A 13824-nucleotide genomic window follows, 5' to 3' on the forward strand; every position below is an offset into this window, starting at 1 on the left:
AAGGCCACTCTTGAAAGCTCTTGCAAGGGGAGGTAGGCTATAGGCACCTCAGAGAACTGACATGAAGAGGGAAGACCACATTGAATGGAAACCAGGCACTTTGAGGCAATTCTTCCCTCTGTCCTCTTAATTTGGTCTAAATGAAGGTGAAGGTACCCCTGCCCATACGGGCCAGTCTTGACAGACTCTAGGGTTGTGCGCCCATCTCACTCAAAGAGGCCGAGGGCCAGCGCTGTCCGAAGACACTTCCGGGTCACGTGGCCAGCGTGACATCGCTGCTCTGGCGAGCCAGAGCTGCACACGGAAACGCCGTTTACCTTCCCGCTAGTAAGCGGTCCCTATTTATCTACTTGCACCCGAGAGTGCTTTCGAACTGCTAGGTTGGCAGGCGCTGGGACCGAACAGCGGGAGCGCACCCCGCCACGGGGATTCGAACCGCCGACCTTGCGATCGGCAAGCCCTAGGCGCTGAGGCTTTAACCCACAGCGCCACCCGCGTACCTTTGGTCTAAATACTGGTCAGATATTTCCCAGAAACAGAAAAATGTACTTTTTTAAAAAAAATGAAATAAAACAGTCTCTATTTTTGATGAGATACACTTAGCTCTCTCTCTCAGGAAGACAGCATAACAATTTCAACATTTTGCATTGCATCACCAGCACAATTTCGTTCAGCATCTTGTCCTCAAGTATATTATCTGCTTAATTAAAAAAAGGTAAAGGACCCCTGGATGGTTAAGTCCAGTCAAAGGCAACTATGGGGTTGCGGTGCTCATCTCGCTTTCAGGCCAAGAGGGCCGGCATTTGTTCACAGATAGCTTTCCGGGTCATGTGGCCAGCATGACTAAACCACTTCTGGTGCAATGGAACACTGTGATGGAAACCAGAGCGCACGGAAACACTGTTTACCTTCCTGCCGCAGCGGTACCTATTTATCTACTTGCACTGGCGTATTTTCAAACTGCTAGGTTGGCAGGAACTGGGACAGAGCAACAGGAGCTCACCCCATCATGCAGGATTTGATTTGGGATGCAGGTGGAGCCGTGGTCTAAACCACTGAGCCTCATAGCCTTGCCGTTCAGATCTGTTTAATTATTGTACGGTTGGGAACATTGTCTCCACAGGTGGCCAACTTTCCTGTGAGAACAACTGCTCAGGTGTAAGTGTACCCCACAAGCCTACATTCTTAGCATCATGTGTTTGTAATACTAGTAAAGAAGTAAAATATGATCTCTATGAAAATACAGAAGCTTGACATGCTACTTTTTAGGCTTCAGAGAACTACAAATTACACTGAAACATAGACTACAGGGTATAGGTTAATATTACCTGCATGGCTTTATCCTCCAAATGTACAGAAAAGGGCAACCAGTGTTATCAAGGGAATGGATAAATTCCTGTGAAAAAAAGTTACAGCATCTGGGGCTTTTCAGAGAAAAGGAAAATAAGCAGCGACATGGAAGTATAGTAGAATTGTAGTGTTAGAAATTATGCATGACATGGAGGAAGTGTATAAATATATATATTTTTCTCCTCCTGTCATAATACTAAAACACATGGACATTCAATGAAGTTGAATGTTGGAAGATTCAGAAGAAAAATAAAGAGTAGTGGCCTTGTAACTTTCAAACTCCTTATTTTTTGAATGATCAGAGAAGTCACCTCACCTCATTCTTAGTATTTTAGCACCCTTAATTCTCAATGGCCTGAGATGCAAGTCTCCTTTGGACAACAATGAAAACATAAAAATGATACAAAATTGTACCCTCCAGTATTAAAAATGAGGACCCCAACTTTTTTTAATCTACAAGGTAGTAGCTTAAACCCATGACAATGGATCTGCTTTCACCCTTAACATTTCTGTCTTGTTTAAGTAGGCAGTGTGTGAACAGACATTAGGTGTCTTCTCTTTGATGACAGCATTTTCTGTTCTGCTGCAAGAGTTTGGGTAAAGTGTAAGAGCTTGTAAGCTTTCAGCAACAGAACCTTGACCACCAAAAGCTATTGCTTCCAGGTTAGAAGTTGTTGCATTCTTTGTGACAGAGAAAACACACATGAAAGACACTCCCAAGCTCTCTTTACTACAGGTAGAGTTGTAGGGCGTAAGAAAATAGCTCAGATGCTCAAGTCATGTCAGAATCTTTATTGGAAAAAAAAAATCACAGCATCTCCATTATTATTCAAACACATTTAATAAACAAAGAGAAACAGTAGCAAAGGGCACTGACATGTGACGAACTGTACAAAACCTCAAGGTTTGCAGGCAAAACCTGAGGGTGAGGAGCCCACGGCCCAGCTGCAGAGGTCCGAGGAGCCAACCCCCACCCCCTTGTGGAAAACCCCCCTCCCCTCGGACCACTCAGTCACCCCTGAGAAAAATTGATTAAAAATGTGCAGAAACAAAGACACTTTTAAGAGGTTAGCTCCAACCTTGCTATAACGGAACAATTGGCCACTGGGAAACTGGACCTGCTACTGGTCCCCAGGGGCTAGCTAATATTTTAAAGGAAACCTCCTCAAGAGATGCAAATCACCCAGATTAATAACCCATCCCATCATTTGCTCCTCTCTTTTCATTTACTGCCTTCTGCAGGGGATACAGGGTTCTTACTTATTTTCCAGCTTTTTAGTTTAGGAGATAATGTTTGGACAGAGATAAAGGCAAATGGAAGGAAAAGCCCTGTTGCTAATAAAGGCAGAGATAAAACTGGTGCAGAACATGGAAGCCAGTTCTTGAGATTAACAGGGCCTGGAAGTGACCTGTCTTTGTGGGGAAAGAATATCACAAATGGATGAGCTAGAATGGTGTCTTGCCGTAGCTGGATTTCAAGCCCTTATACTAGGAAAGCCAATAGCTTTTCCAATCCCTAATACTGTTTCTATCTCCAGCTAAACAGCTCACCACTCCAGGGAGGGTCCCAACAAATTTGATTACTTTAGTTGAGAATACTTAACAAGGAAAGGTAGGGAGAAGGCAATTGTGTTCCAGTGAAGAATTTAAAATCCACTGAAAAACTCTCACTAGTTGTCAGCAGCAAGTGGAGTATATAGGATAGGACTACCCCATTTATTAGGCAGAAACACTGCTTCTCAGAGAAGTTTAACTGCAATCCCGCTGTAATGCATTGCATCAAGCCAGTTACGGCTCATCTCACAATCTGGTTGTCCTCCAGATTCCAATGGAGCCATTCCCAATGGCACAATATGGGCAACAGAACGAGTCTTATTTATCCAGTCTGTTATCCTGACATCAGGCACTCCTCTAATGGGGCTTCCCCATGCATGGTGTTTTTTGGTGACTATAAAATAAAGCAATGAGGTATTCATTTTGATTAACTAAAGCTACACAGTAAGGTCTCCTTCCAAGCAAACCTAACACTGCTACGTGCCCAGCAAGGTGGGGAATGAGTTGGGTTAGGCCACGTTGGAAATGGCAGCTACTCTTGGCATTGTCAGCCTGTTTTTCTTTCAACTAGTTCATAGCACCACTGCCCACTCTCGCCTCCTCCCTGAGAACGAGAGATTATGAGGGTATATGTGAATGCTATACATATAAATATATATCTGCAGTTCTTATACTTCCTCGCAGCACATACACACCCGATTATTTATCAGTTGTGGACATACACTGACAACAGCTGAAGGTACAAGATAGGGGTTTATGTACACATCACAGTGTTAGTTAGATCCAGCCAAGACGTACAGTCTAATCATGCCAATACCAACACATTATAAACAGGAAGGGCAGGGCAAGACTGGAATGTTGGTTTACTTCAACACAATATGGAGCCAGTTGAGTCTCAGCAGCCACCGACTGACCTCAAGACCTTTGGTACAGTCTTCTTGTAATAGAGACTGAACTAGGACATGTTATTCAAACCCTTAACCTACCAAAACTTCTCTGGAGGTGCATTGTGGGAAGCTCAGTGATATATGCACATACAAACTGAAGAACGATGGAGGATGTGGGGCAGGGGGGAATTAAGTGCCAAACTTGATTTAAACTCCATGCATTTTATCCGCGATGAGGCCTTTAGTGTCCCCATCAAAACTTCACGCACTGTCCTTCTACCCCACCCTTTTCACTTTTAAGGAAGAAATAGAACGAGAAGCCTCATCAACTCACACTATAAAACATAAAGAAGACACAGTGAATGCAATTCCTTGGTGGAAAATTCCAAACACATCAATTTGTATATAAGGGGTCTTCAGATTGTAAGCGGAGAGCTTTGATTATTGCCGAGGGACACCAAAGCATTTCAATTTTTCTGAAACTTTGGTTCGGTATGTTTTGGGGCTTATCTCAAAGGCCCAGAAGTCAAGATGACTCCCAAGGAACAAAGCCAGGATACGGAGGGGAGGTACCATGCAGCAAAGGCTTAAGGGATTCCCATTTACCAACAACTAGGAGGGGACATTTCACTGATTAGGGATGGCACAAGTTCACCGACAAGATCAGTGAGTCCCATTTGGCTAAGATCAGAAGAGAGGCACGACATTTTCACGTCCATTCAAGGCATTCCAAAGGAAAAAAAAAACATTACAGAAGTTCACACACCACTTTGGACAAGAAAAAAAATAAATCACAACAGTTTGGCAACTTTCATCACCACCCCTCCCCACCCCCCGCAATACCACTTAGTTATTTTGGGTAAGATAATACAATAAAAGGAGGTGGAGGATTGAAAGTGCAGAATCACCATGTGTAAATAAGGGACCCTCCGTCCCTGAATGTATTGGATAGAGTTGTTAAAGCCTACCAAAGTTAACTAAGAGTACAAAGAAAACCTGCTTTTAATGCAGGACGAACAAGGGGGTCTTTTCATGCTGCTGAATACAAGACAAGGCAAAGCTGAACTTGGCAGGGACAAATCCTCCAGATCAAAGAGCAACTTTAAAGTTAGTCAAGGGACTATACTCCAGGCTCTGGCAGGAAAAAAAATGGGACATAAGCCCCATTGCCACGCTCCTCTGACATTTAAGAGAATAAGAGATAGTAGAAATGGATTTGAAATTTGCAGAAATAGCATATTTTTAAAGATGTGTGAATGGCGATGACCAAACCACACTGCGAGAAACGTTCAGAGCTTATATTTTAGTGTTATCTGAAGAAAAAACCCTTCAGCCAAGGCCCCATGGTAAACATAACCCCACCCACTCCCAAATTAAAAATTGCCCATCTAACAGGTATCTGAGTCAGTGACAGATCCAAAACAAAAATAAAAAAGTTTTTTTTTGCCGGGGCGGGGGGGGGAGGAGGAATGTTCTTGGTTTAGACATTTTCTTTCAAATGTGTTTTCATCAGATCTGGGAAAGCGTGTTACAAATTTCTTTAAAAATGACACCATTAAACAAAACTCCTCAGTCATTAGTCCAGACCATTGATGCCTGGGATATCTTAAAAGAGCCCAGGAATCTGGGCAGCCCTCACTTTTAGCCCTCTCTAAAGAGAGCCAAAAACACAATTAAATAAAAATAAATCACATCAGTGCCAAGACAGAAAGAAAAAGAAACAGAGTTAGTGGAGTAAAGGGGGCTATCTGGCTGGAAGATTCTCTTCTTTCTTCATCTTCTGTAACTGGAGTGGGATGAGCCTTTGGTTTTCACCAGGATTAATTTTCTACTGGCAGGACAGGCTCAGCTTTGCTTTGTGTTAGTTTGATTACTGTACAAAAGCAAGGTTGGACTGCAGGAAAAATGCTCTGCCCAGCTAGATTGCCCTTTTGACATCTGGGAGTTTTAAAGTATTAGATGCTTAGATTACATCCGTGATCCTCGTTCCTGAAGAATCTGTGGGGAAAGAAGCACCAAGACAACAGCAGTTAGCTAGAATTTACATGATTGGAACTTATTGCAACAGAGGGGGAAAGAAACAGAAGGAAAAATCTGAACTTTGTACCATAGTACTTAGCACCTGGCTTCTCACCCAGGGTATTATAGGAAAAAGTTATTAACTACAGGAAACTAAATACTCTACAAAACAAACCCTTAGCTGGTTAGGTTCTTTGTTATTGCTAAACTGAATTATTTAGCTCCAGGCTAAAATATTTGACTTTTGAGGCATACTTGGGCTGTGCTTTGGCAGCTGGTTCTGTCTAATAATAAATGTATAGTTTTGTTTCGTAGGCACCTTTGGTACTGATACATATTGGCCCTTCCAGCTCACTATTTGTGCTACACTTTAAGTAGATTTCATCATCAGTTTTAAGCTTCTGTTTCATGGATTAAACTGCTGGGAATAGTTGGACTATATCAGCTTTCAAGTTGTTCTAACACTACAGCATTGTGTGGCTTGTGAATATTTGTGGATGCAGTCACACAGAAAGCTGCCATATAACAACAGCTGGTCCATTAGTTCTGTGCTGCCTACACTGACTGGCAGCAACTTGCCAGTTTCAGGCACGATTCTCTCCCAGCCCTACCTGGAAGGGCTGGGGATTGAACCTGGGACTGAGCTATAACCCATCCCTTATCTTAACCCACAGCTTCTCTCGATCTCCCTTCATTTTTCAGATCAATGTAAGATTTAGTGACAGAGGCTACAGGTTGAATCCAATGGTGTCTGTTAGCTGACAGCAAAGGCTCCATCAATGGAATGGGGAGAGAAGCCACTTTCAGCAATACCTCTGCAGTCTCCTTATTGCCCCCCCCCCCACCAAAAAACACCCACAATATTCTAGAGGGTCCTCCAACCCTCTTGAGCAGATGTAGATTATGTGCTTAGAGGGCTGTGGGTGGAAGGAGGAACTACTGAAAATTACTCCCCTCCCTGTTTCATGGACGGAAGCCTTATTGTCAAATAGGCACCATTAGATACAACCCTATAGCACAAATATATTCAGAAATGTTAACATGGTCCTTGCCAACTCCTTTATGCAGCACTACATTACGCATGAGAGACATGTTCTGTGCAAATTTGCAGTCGTGACAGTGCTAAAGAGAAGACCAGACTCTCTGAACCTGCAATCCTATACATACTTATCTGGAGTAACCCCACTGATACCAACAAGATTTACTTCTTAGCAGACATTGCACTGAAAGATTAAAAGCTCCCAGAGACTCTTTCAGAAACTTTACGGAAGATGGAAGCAGGGAGAGGAACTGTTCCTAAAGATTACCATTAGGAGAACATACTGAAAGCTTGACAGCTTTACCAGATATTTCAGAATTAACTGACCAATAAACTAGGAATTATCTACCACCACCCTTGCCTCCCTCATTTCAGTGGCTTATTGTTATACTTCCACAATTTCTAATTGTAGGGTATTGCATTTATCTTAGACTTTTATGTTGTGAACTACCCTGAGATCTACAGGTACAGGGTAGTATACAAATTATCATCATCATCATCATTATTATTATTGACAAAACTCTGACTAACAGGAACTATACACCTTGCAACATCAAAAGCAAGCTGCCTTCTGTATTTATTCTATTATGTATTAAGAAACATTAATGTGATCCTCAAGGAATTCAATCGCAAGCAGGTTCCTCACCTTTGCTTTCTCACTAGGCTCTATCACTATGCCATTGGTAGAGTTATTGAGCTCTCTGGACACAACACATAGAAATTCTGCTTGGTCTTCATTTCCATAGTTATAAGAAGATCCAATACTGATTAGCTAGTGAAATAAAAACAAGAGAATGTAAAAGTTAGAAGCAGCAATAAACAAGGAATAGTATAGAATTAGCCTTAAAATACTAGGCTAAAATGGGTTGGGGTTCTCCAGATGTTCTTGCACTCCTGTTCCTGTCATTTACAGATAGTATAACAATAGGCCAGCTGTGATGAAAAATGTAGTTCAGCAACATGTGGAAAGATACAAGATTCCCATCACTGAACTAAAATATGATCTTGGTCTGTATTTAGTCTCTCACAGTGATCAAATACAGATCTGCAGGAGAAAGCATTAAAGAGTACAAGACAGAGCACCCTGCGCCTTTATATTCCTTATTAACTTTTAGAAGGTTTAAGGACACATCCATACTTTAGTCTGAGCCCCCGAAATGCTGTGATTCACAAAACCAACAAGCAATCCCTGTGTATTTTCTGTCAAGCTATTGTGCTCCTTCTTGTTATTACTTAAAATTCCACCAGTGCCATTTTAAAATATACAACTAATATTTTTCCCCCAAAATGAAAAAGGCCACAGATGCATCTAGGAAACACCAAACAAGGAAATGTAGAATTTAGGACTGAGTTGTATCCAACTAAATTACTGTGTGTGCAGAACGACTTCTGCAAGTGCGATAGAACTGGACTTTTACTGGTTTATTTAAAAGCATTTCTAGGCAGCTTAATATTTTTTAAAACCTTTAGCATTATGGAAAAGTAGCAGAAAACAATGTTATAAAAACAGATAGAGAAGACAGGGACTAATGCTGGTTGTTTAGCCTATAAGGATTACTTGAGTTGAACAACTGAGCGTCCAAGATGGGAAAAAATGATAGTCACCAGCTCATCAGTACGATGACTTTCATACTTGGAAGGGAAGCTCTACAGTACCTCAAATCAGGATTGTGGGAACCTGCCATCCATAAATACCCCAAACAATGCATTTTCTTAGGCAAAAGAACTGAAGTCCTACAGAGCCCCCTAATGATGGTTCAATATAATAAAAAAGAATTCCTCCTCATTAAGAGGAAATTGAACTGACCAGAATGCATAAAACCAGAAGTAAATAAAAAACCAGTAACCTAACAAGATTGGAAGCATTAGTCAAAGCACATTCTGCCAGTGTCTCTCATAGGAAAAGACTGGGCCCATCAAGTTGTGCACTTATTTATGAGTGCAAGATTAGCATCAGTCAACAGTTTCAAGGCTGACAGCATTTATCAACAAAAGTGAAGAGCGAGGAATGGTAATGGGCAGAAGCTTGTAATCAGACTTCCCTAGAAGATAATCAGCAATTATCTGCTAGAGGCTCAGTGATCAGACTTCTCTCCAGGCAACAGCAGACTAGGCACAATTTATGTTCCATGAGAATTCCCATATTCTCTAGATTCTGAAAAGGTGAAAGGAGAACCCACTAAAGCATTCATTATTCACTAAGTTGTTGACAGCCCCTTCCTATCAATAACAAATAATAGAGGGGGAAGATTAGCCATTTTATAAGCCTTGTGAATTGGGCCCCTTCTTCCGGATAGGAAAGTATTCTTTAGCACTGGATACCTGTTCAAATTTCCATCCATCAGACATAGTGGACACCATCTGGGTGAGCTCTTCCTCTTGGCACTGCAGGACTCTGTAAACATGCTTGACAGGTCCCTGGGACACAAAGGGGAACCAAACAATAAGTTAGAAATTAACATTGTGGCTTTGCCAAGTAGTGGTAGCTTGTTTAAAGAGGCTTAGCTTCAAGGAAATTAGTGTGTCACAGGGCCTTGCTGATTCCTGAGAACACACACCACTAGAAATGTTTCAAAAGGACATTTCATGCTTTTCCCAACCATCAAAAAAGACATGTGGCAAGTTTTGCTGAAAATCTGAGAGCCAGAAATAACCCCGGGGAGGTAGGTGTATAGAAGTGTAGGTATGGAGATAGCCAGGATAAAGGTAAAGGGTAAAGGGACCCCTGACCGTTAGGTCCAGTCGTGACTGACTCTGGGGTTGCGGCACTCATCTCACTTTATTGGCCAAGGGAGCCGGCGTACAGCTTCCGGGTCATGTGGCCAGCATGACTAAGCCGCTTCTGGCGAACCAGAGCAGCGCACGGAAACGCTGTTTACCTTCCCGCTGGAGCGGTACCTATTTATCTACGTGCACTCTGGGAATGATAGGAAAATGACCCAGACTGCCCTTCTCGTCAGCATTTTTAACCTGGCATGTATCCCACTCAGCGTGTAAACCACACCCCTACAAATTTTCAAACAGGTTTTAAATTCACATCTGTTCTCTGCTGCTTTTATGAAGTGATTTGTATGCAGGCAATTAATGTTCATATTGTGTTTTACAGCTGTGCTGACTGGATTGCTTGAGTTGCTGCAAAACAAAAAGCTTTAAACTGTGCTTGTATTGTTCTACATGACACTTGCCACTTTGTGAGGAGGTTCTCCCAAAAAGCAGGATACAAATCCATTAGATATAAATAAATGAATAAATAAATATTGCGACAGACAAGGGAGCATTCTTTGCTGTCCCTTCCCCCTCATTTCCCAGCAGTTCATGAAGGATTTGGGTGAGCAAAGAACTGCTTTGCTTCCCTTTCTGTCAGCTCCTGCAAAGGTCCAGCAGGAGCAGTGAGGTCCTTGTTGGCACCTCTGGCAAAAGCCCAGCACAAGGAAGAGAAGACACCTCTCCTTTCCTCCATGAAGAACTTGGGACAAGAAAGGATGTGTGGCTTCTTTTCCTTCTTGCTGGGCTTTTGCAGACTGAAACAGCACTGAAGCGCTGCTTGGATTTTCTGCAAAAGCCCATCATAGCAGCAAAGAAACCCAGCCCCCTTCTCCAAAGTGTATGTCACAGGGAGAGAGTAGCAGTTGACCACAACCACAAATAAGGGAAGGCTAAGCACAGATTTGCCCTTGATTCCAGTTACAAAAATCCCCCCTTCTATTTTCTTTAACATGCATTACTTGAGAAGTTCTGCTTTCATTGTCCCGTATTCGCTCCTTCACCAGCCGCACTAGAGATGCAATGTTGTAAAACTCAGCTTCTTCCAGCACACCTAGGAATGAGAAGGGGGGTGCAGTTAGGAAGATTGTTAGCCTTAAAAAAGGAAGAATGCTAGAAGCAATATTGTGCTAACCCCAAAGTCTTCTGCGCAGATTACTGAAGCCTATGACACTGCAGAATTATTTTTTTGCATACTGTATATATTTTAACCTAAATAATTAATTTGCAGATCAACAAACGTTATACTACCAGAATCTCAATTTGCAAGAGCAAAAACAAAGGCAAAAATTAGAAAAAAAGGTGACCACAAACAGCTGCAAACACTTCTATTTCATTAAGAGCAGAAAACTAGAACTTGGGGATTCATGAAGATGTGTTCCCTCCATTTGAAGCTCTTCACAAAAAGGAGCTTGCTTTTGCAGACCACACTTCAATGAAAAACAACAAGTTAATACAAAATGCCACTGATGTTTATTAACAGAATGCCTTGTATGAGATAGTTGCATCAGAATAATGTGCCTCCATGAATAAAGCTGGTTTTGTACACCTCCTCCTTAGGTCATTCTAAATTAAACCACAATCTTATGACACAGAAAGATGCTGACCAAGGCCTCGCTCAGTCACAGGAGTCAATGCACTCAAGACCATGGATTTCAATGGGCTTAAGTGCACTAGCTCTGGGCTGAAATGTGGCCAACATCCATTAAGCTTCCCTCTGGTTTTCAAGGATATAGATTGATTTTTACCTTGCCCAAGTCAGACAAAGCACCGCAATCTCCATTTCTTACCTTCTTCTGCCAATTCCTTGTTTATTATGAGTTTTCCATGCCGGAGGTAGTTCAGGATTGGACCAAAATATGTGGGATCCCTATCAATGAGATATGCCCCCGTTTCATCCTGTTAGAGATACACCAGTGTCAGATTCTGATGCTAAAATGGACAATTCAATGGAATGAAGACATTTGGCTGGGGGGGGGGGGGGGCTAGTCTTACAAAGGTTGAGAATTTGGTCCTCTGCAAAGAATTACACTTCTCAGGAAAACCAGTGGGCTCTTTTAAACTAGTTGAATCATCCACAAAAGACAGAAGTTAGATTTAACATGTTGTCATGGTTATGGTGGTGGAGACTATGGGTATCTTCTGCTGAAGTAGTGGAGGTGGATGGGAAAACAGTGCTGGCAGGTTTCTAAACTCTGGCGTCAAAAGCTTTTTATGCCAACCTTTACTGTAGGATGACACCATGATATAATTAAAAAAGGTAGGGTACCACCTACATAAGGCAATTCCACCTAATCACTTAATCATATGCTTATTTACTTGAAATAAACTGTTCTTGCATCTATCAGCGACATTCTCCTAAAAATTAGTGAGATCGGCTCCTGAATTGTCATGATATGACAATGACAAGCAGCAAAAACAAAAATGAGCACAACCCTAACTCTTGCAACTGAATTCTAAAGAAATACTTTTGCCAATCTAAACTGTCAGTGTAATCCAAACTGACTTCTATTATGTGTCAAGCAAACATCACCTCAGATCACTCTTTAGTAAGGATAAAAAAGAAAAGAAAAAAAGATTCTGCTGAACATAAGTGGTGCAGTGCAATCAATTCCTTTGACTACGTGCTCAGATGTTTTGTTTGTTTGTTTAAGATCACCAAGGAAGCTATAAATAAGAAACAGAGCTTACCCATTCTCACTATGATTTAATTATTCTGGGAAATGGCTTTTGTTCTATTCTAAAATAATGTCTTTTACAGAGCGCTCAGAATCTTCCACAGTATTCACACCCTATTCACAAGTATTTTCACTTTGCACACAAGATTAAAGCTTTTCAGTTTCCTTATTTCCCTAAAACAGAAGCAGAGGCCACACTATTGATGAATAAGAGTACAGCACCTGTGTAATGACTGCATAGTTAATATACTGAAATTACTACTTACAGGGAAGTGTCGGGTCAACACAGAAACCACTAGAGGGGCTATAAACTGTCACTGAAGTGGGCAGGCACCCCACTGCCACATGCAAAGGGAGCAATGCCCCTTTTGTGTGGATCCCTTTCTTTTTTTGCTGAGGAGTTCCCATCAAGGCTTTGGTTAGCTTTGATGCCTGCAAAAACACACCCTGCAAAGTATCCTGGGAACTGCGGCTTGCTAGGGGCGCTGAGAACCGTAGCTCTGTGAGGGGTAACCTCTAGTTCCCAGGATTAGGGTGGGGGGGATGCTTTAAATGCATTGGGTGAAAGAGGCTTAAATGCGTGGAAACAAGCCTATTATTCCAGTGATCGCAGCGGGAAGGAGACGAGACGGAGGGTATGAGGGCTACCGGGGTGCGGAGAACATGCCGACGTTCTAGGAAAGCGCCCCAGGAGGGGCCGGGCGGTTAAGGAAGGAAGAGGTCAGCGCTGCCACTCCACATGGACCCACCGGACTCACCTTGTCGGAGCCCAGTTCGGGCCCCTCCTGGCAGCAGAGGCGGCAGAGGAAGGACTTGGGCTCTCGGCAGAGAGTCTGGCGGGTGCTCACGAAGTAGGTGCCGCCCACGTTGAGCCGGACCCACTTGGAGCCCCCGCTGCTGCTGCTGCTGCTCCCGCCGCCCCCCGACCCGGCTCTCTCAGGCGCCGGCGGCTCCGGGCTGCGCGGCGGACAAGCGGGCGTCGCTGCTGGACGAGGGCTGGGCGGCCCCGGCAGCGGGCTGGGAGTGCGGCCCCGCGGCGGCCCTTCTCCGGCCACCAGCTCCGCCATTCTGGGCTACGGTTTCTTCCCCTGGGCCTACGGCAGGCAGACGGGCAACGGTCGCCCCAGCTCAACGGCCAGGTCGGAGAAACTGGAGCTGCGCTCGGCGGGGCTCGGAAGCCATCACCCCAGTCCCTGCTGACAGGGAGAGCCGGACTTCCGGGAGGAAAGGTCACTTCCGGGTCACCAACCGTTCTCTGGGGGGGGCGACAGCCGCCGAGGCCTTACATGCTCCTCGTTTACCATTACATAGTAATGCTGGAGGTAGCCAGCAGAAGCGGAGAATAATAATAATTATTATTTAAATTAATTTTAATTGATTTTAATTTAATGAATTTAAATTTTAATTAAATTTAAATTATATAAAATTATTTCAAGGGAAAAGTCTCCAATAGAACAAGGCATTAGAGGAAACAGGATTCCAGGAAGGAAACAGAAACTTCGTTCCTAGATTACCTATACCATAGATACACAAA

General features: G+C 43.1%; 1 protein-coding gene across 1 annotated transcript; it reads right to left on the reverse strand.

Annotated features, from left to right (window-relative positions):
• Nucleotides 1-2127: 2127 nt before the first annotated feature.
• Nucleotides 2128-13528, reverse strand: KCTD2 (potassium channel tetramerization domain containing 2). The gene is made up of 6 exons (XM_083429056.1): nt 13049-13528; nt 11403-11511; nt 10575-10666; nt 9172-9267; nt 7496-7621; nt 2128-5789 (listed from the first exon to the last, which is right to left on the reverse strand). The coding sequence occupies exons 1-6, from the start codon at nt 13355-13357 to the stop codon at nt 5760-5762; spliced, it is 762 nt and encodes a 253-aa protein (XP_083285182.1). The 5' UTR covers nt 13358-13528; the 3' UTR covers nt 2128-5759.
• Nucleotides 13529-13824: the final 296 nt, after the last annotated feature.

The sequence above is a fragment of the Podarcis tiliguerta genome (assembly GCF_965153285.1).
Source record: "Podarcis tiliguerta genome assembly, chromosome: 2".
Taxonomy (NCBI): domain Eukaryota; kingdom Metazoa; phylum Chordata; class Lepidosauria; order Squamata; family Lacertidae; genus Podarcis; species Podarcis tiliguerta.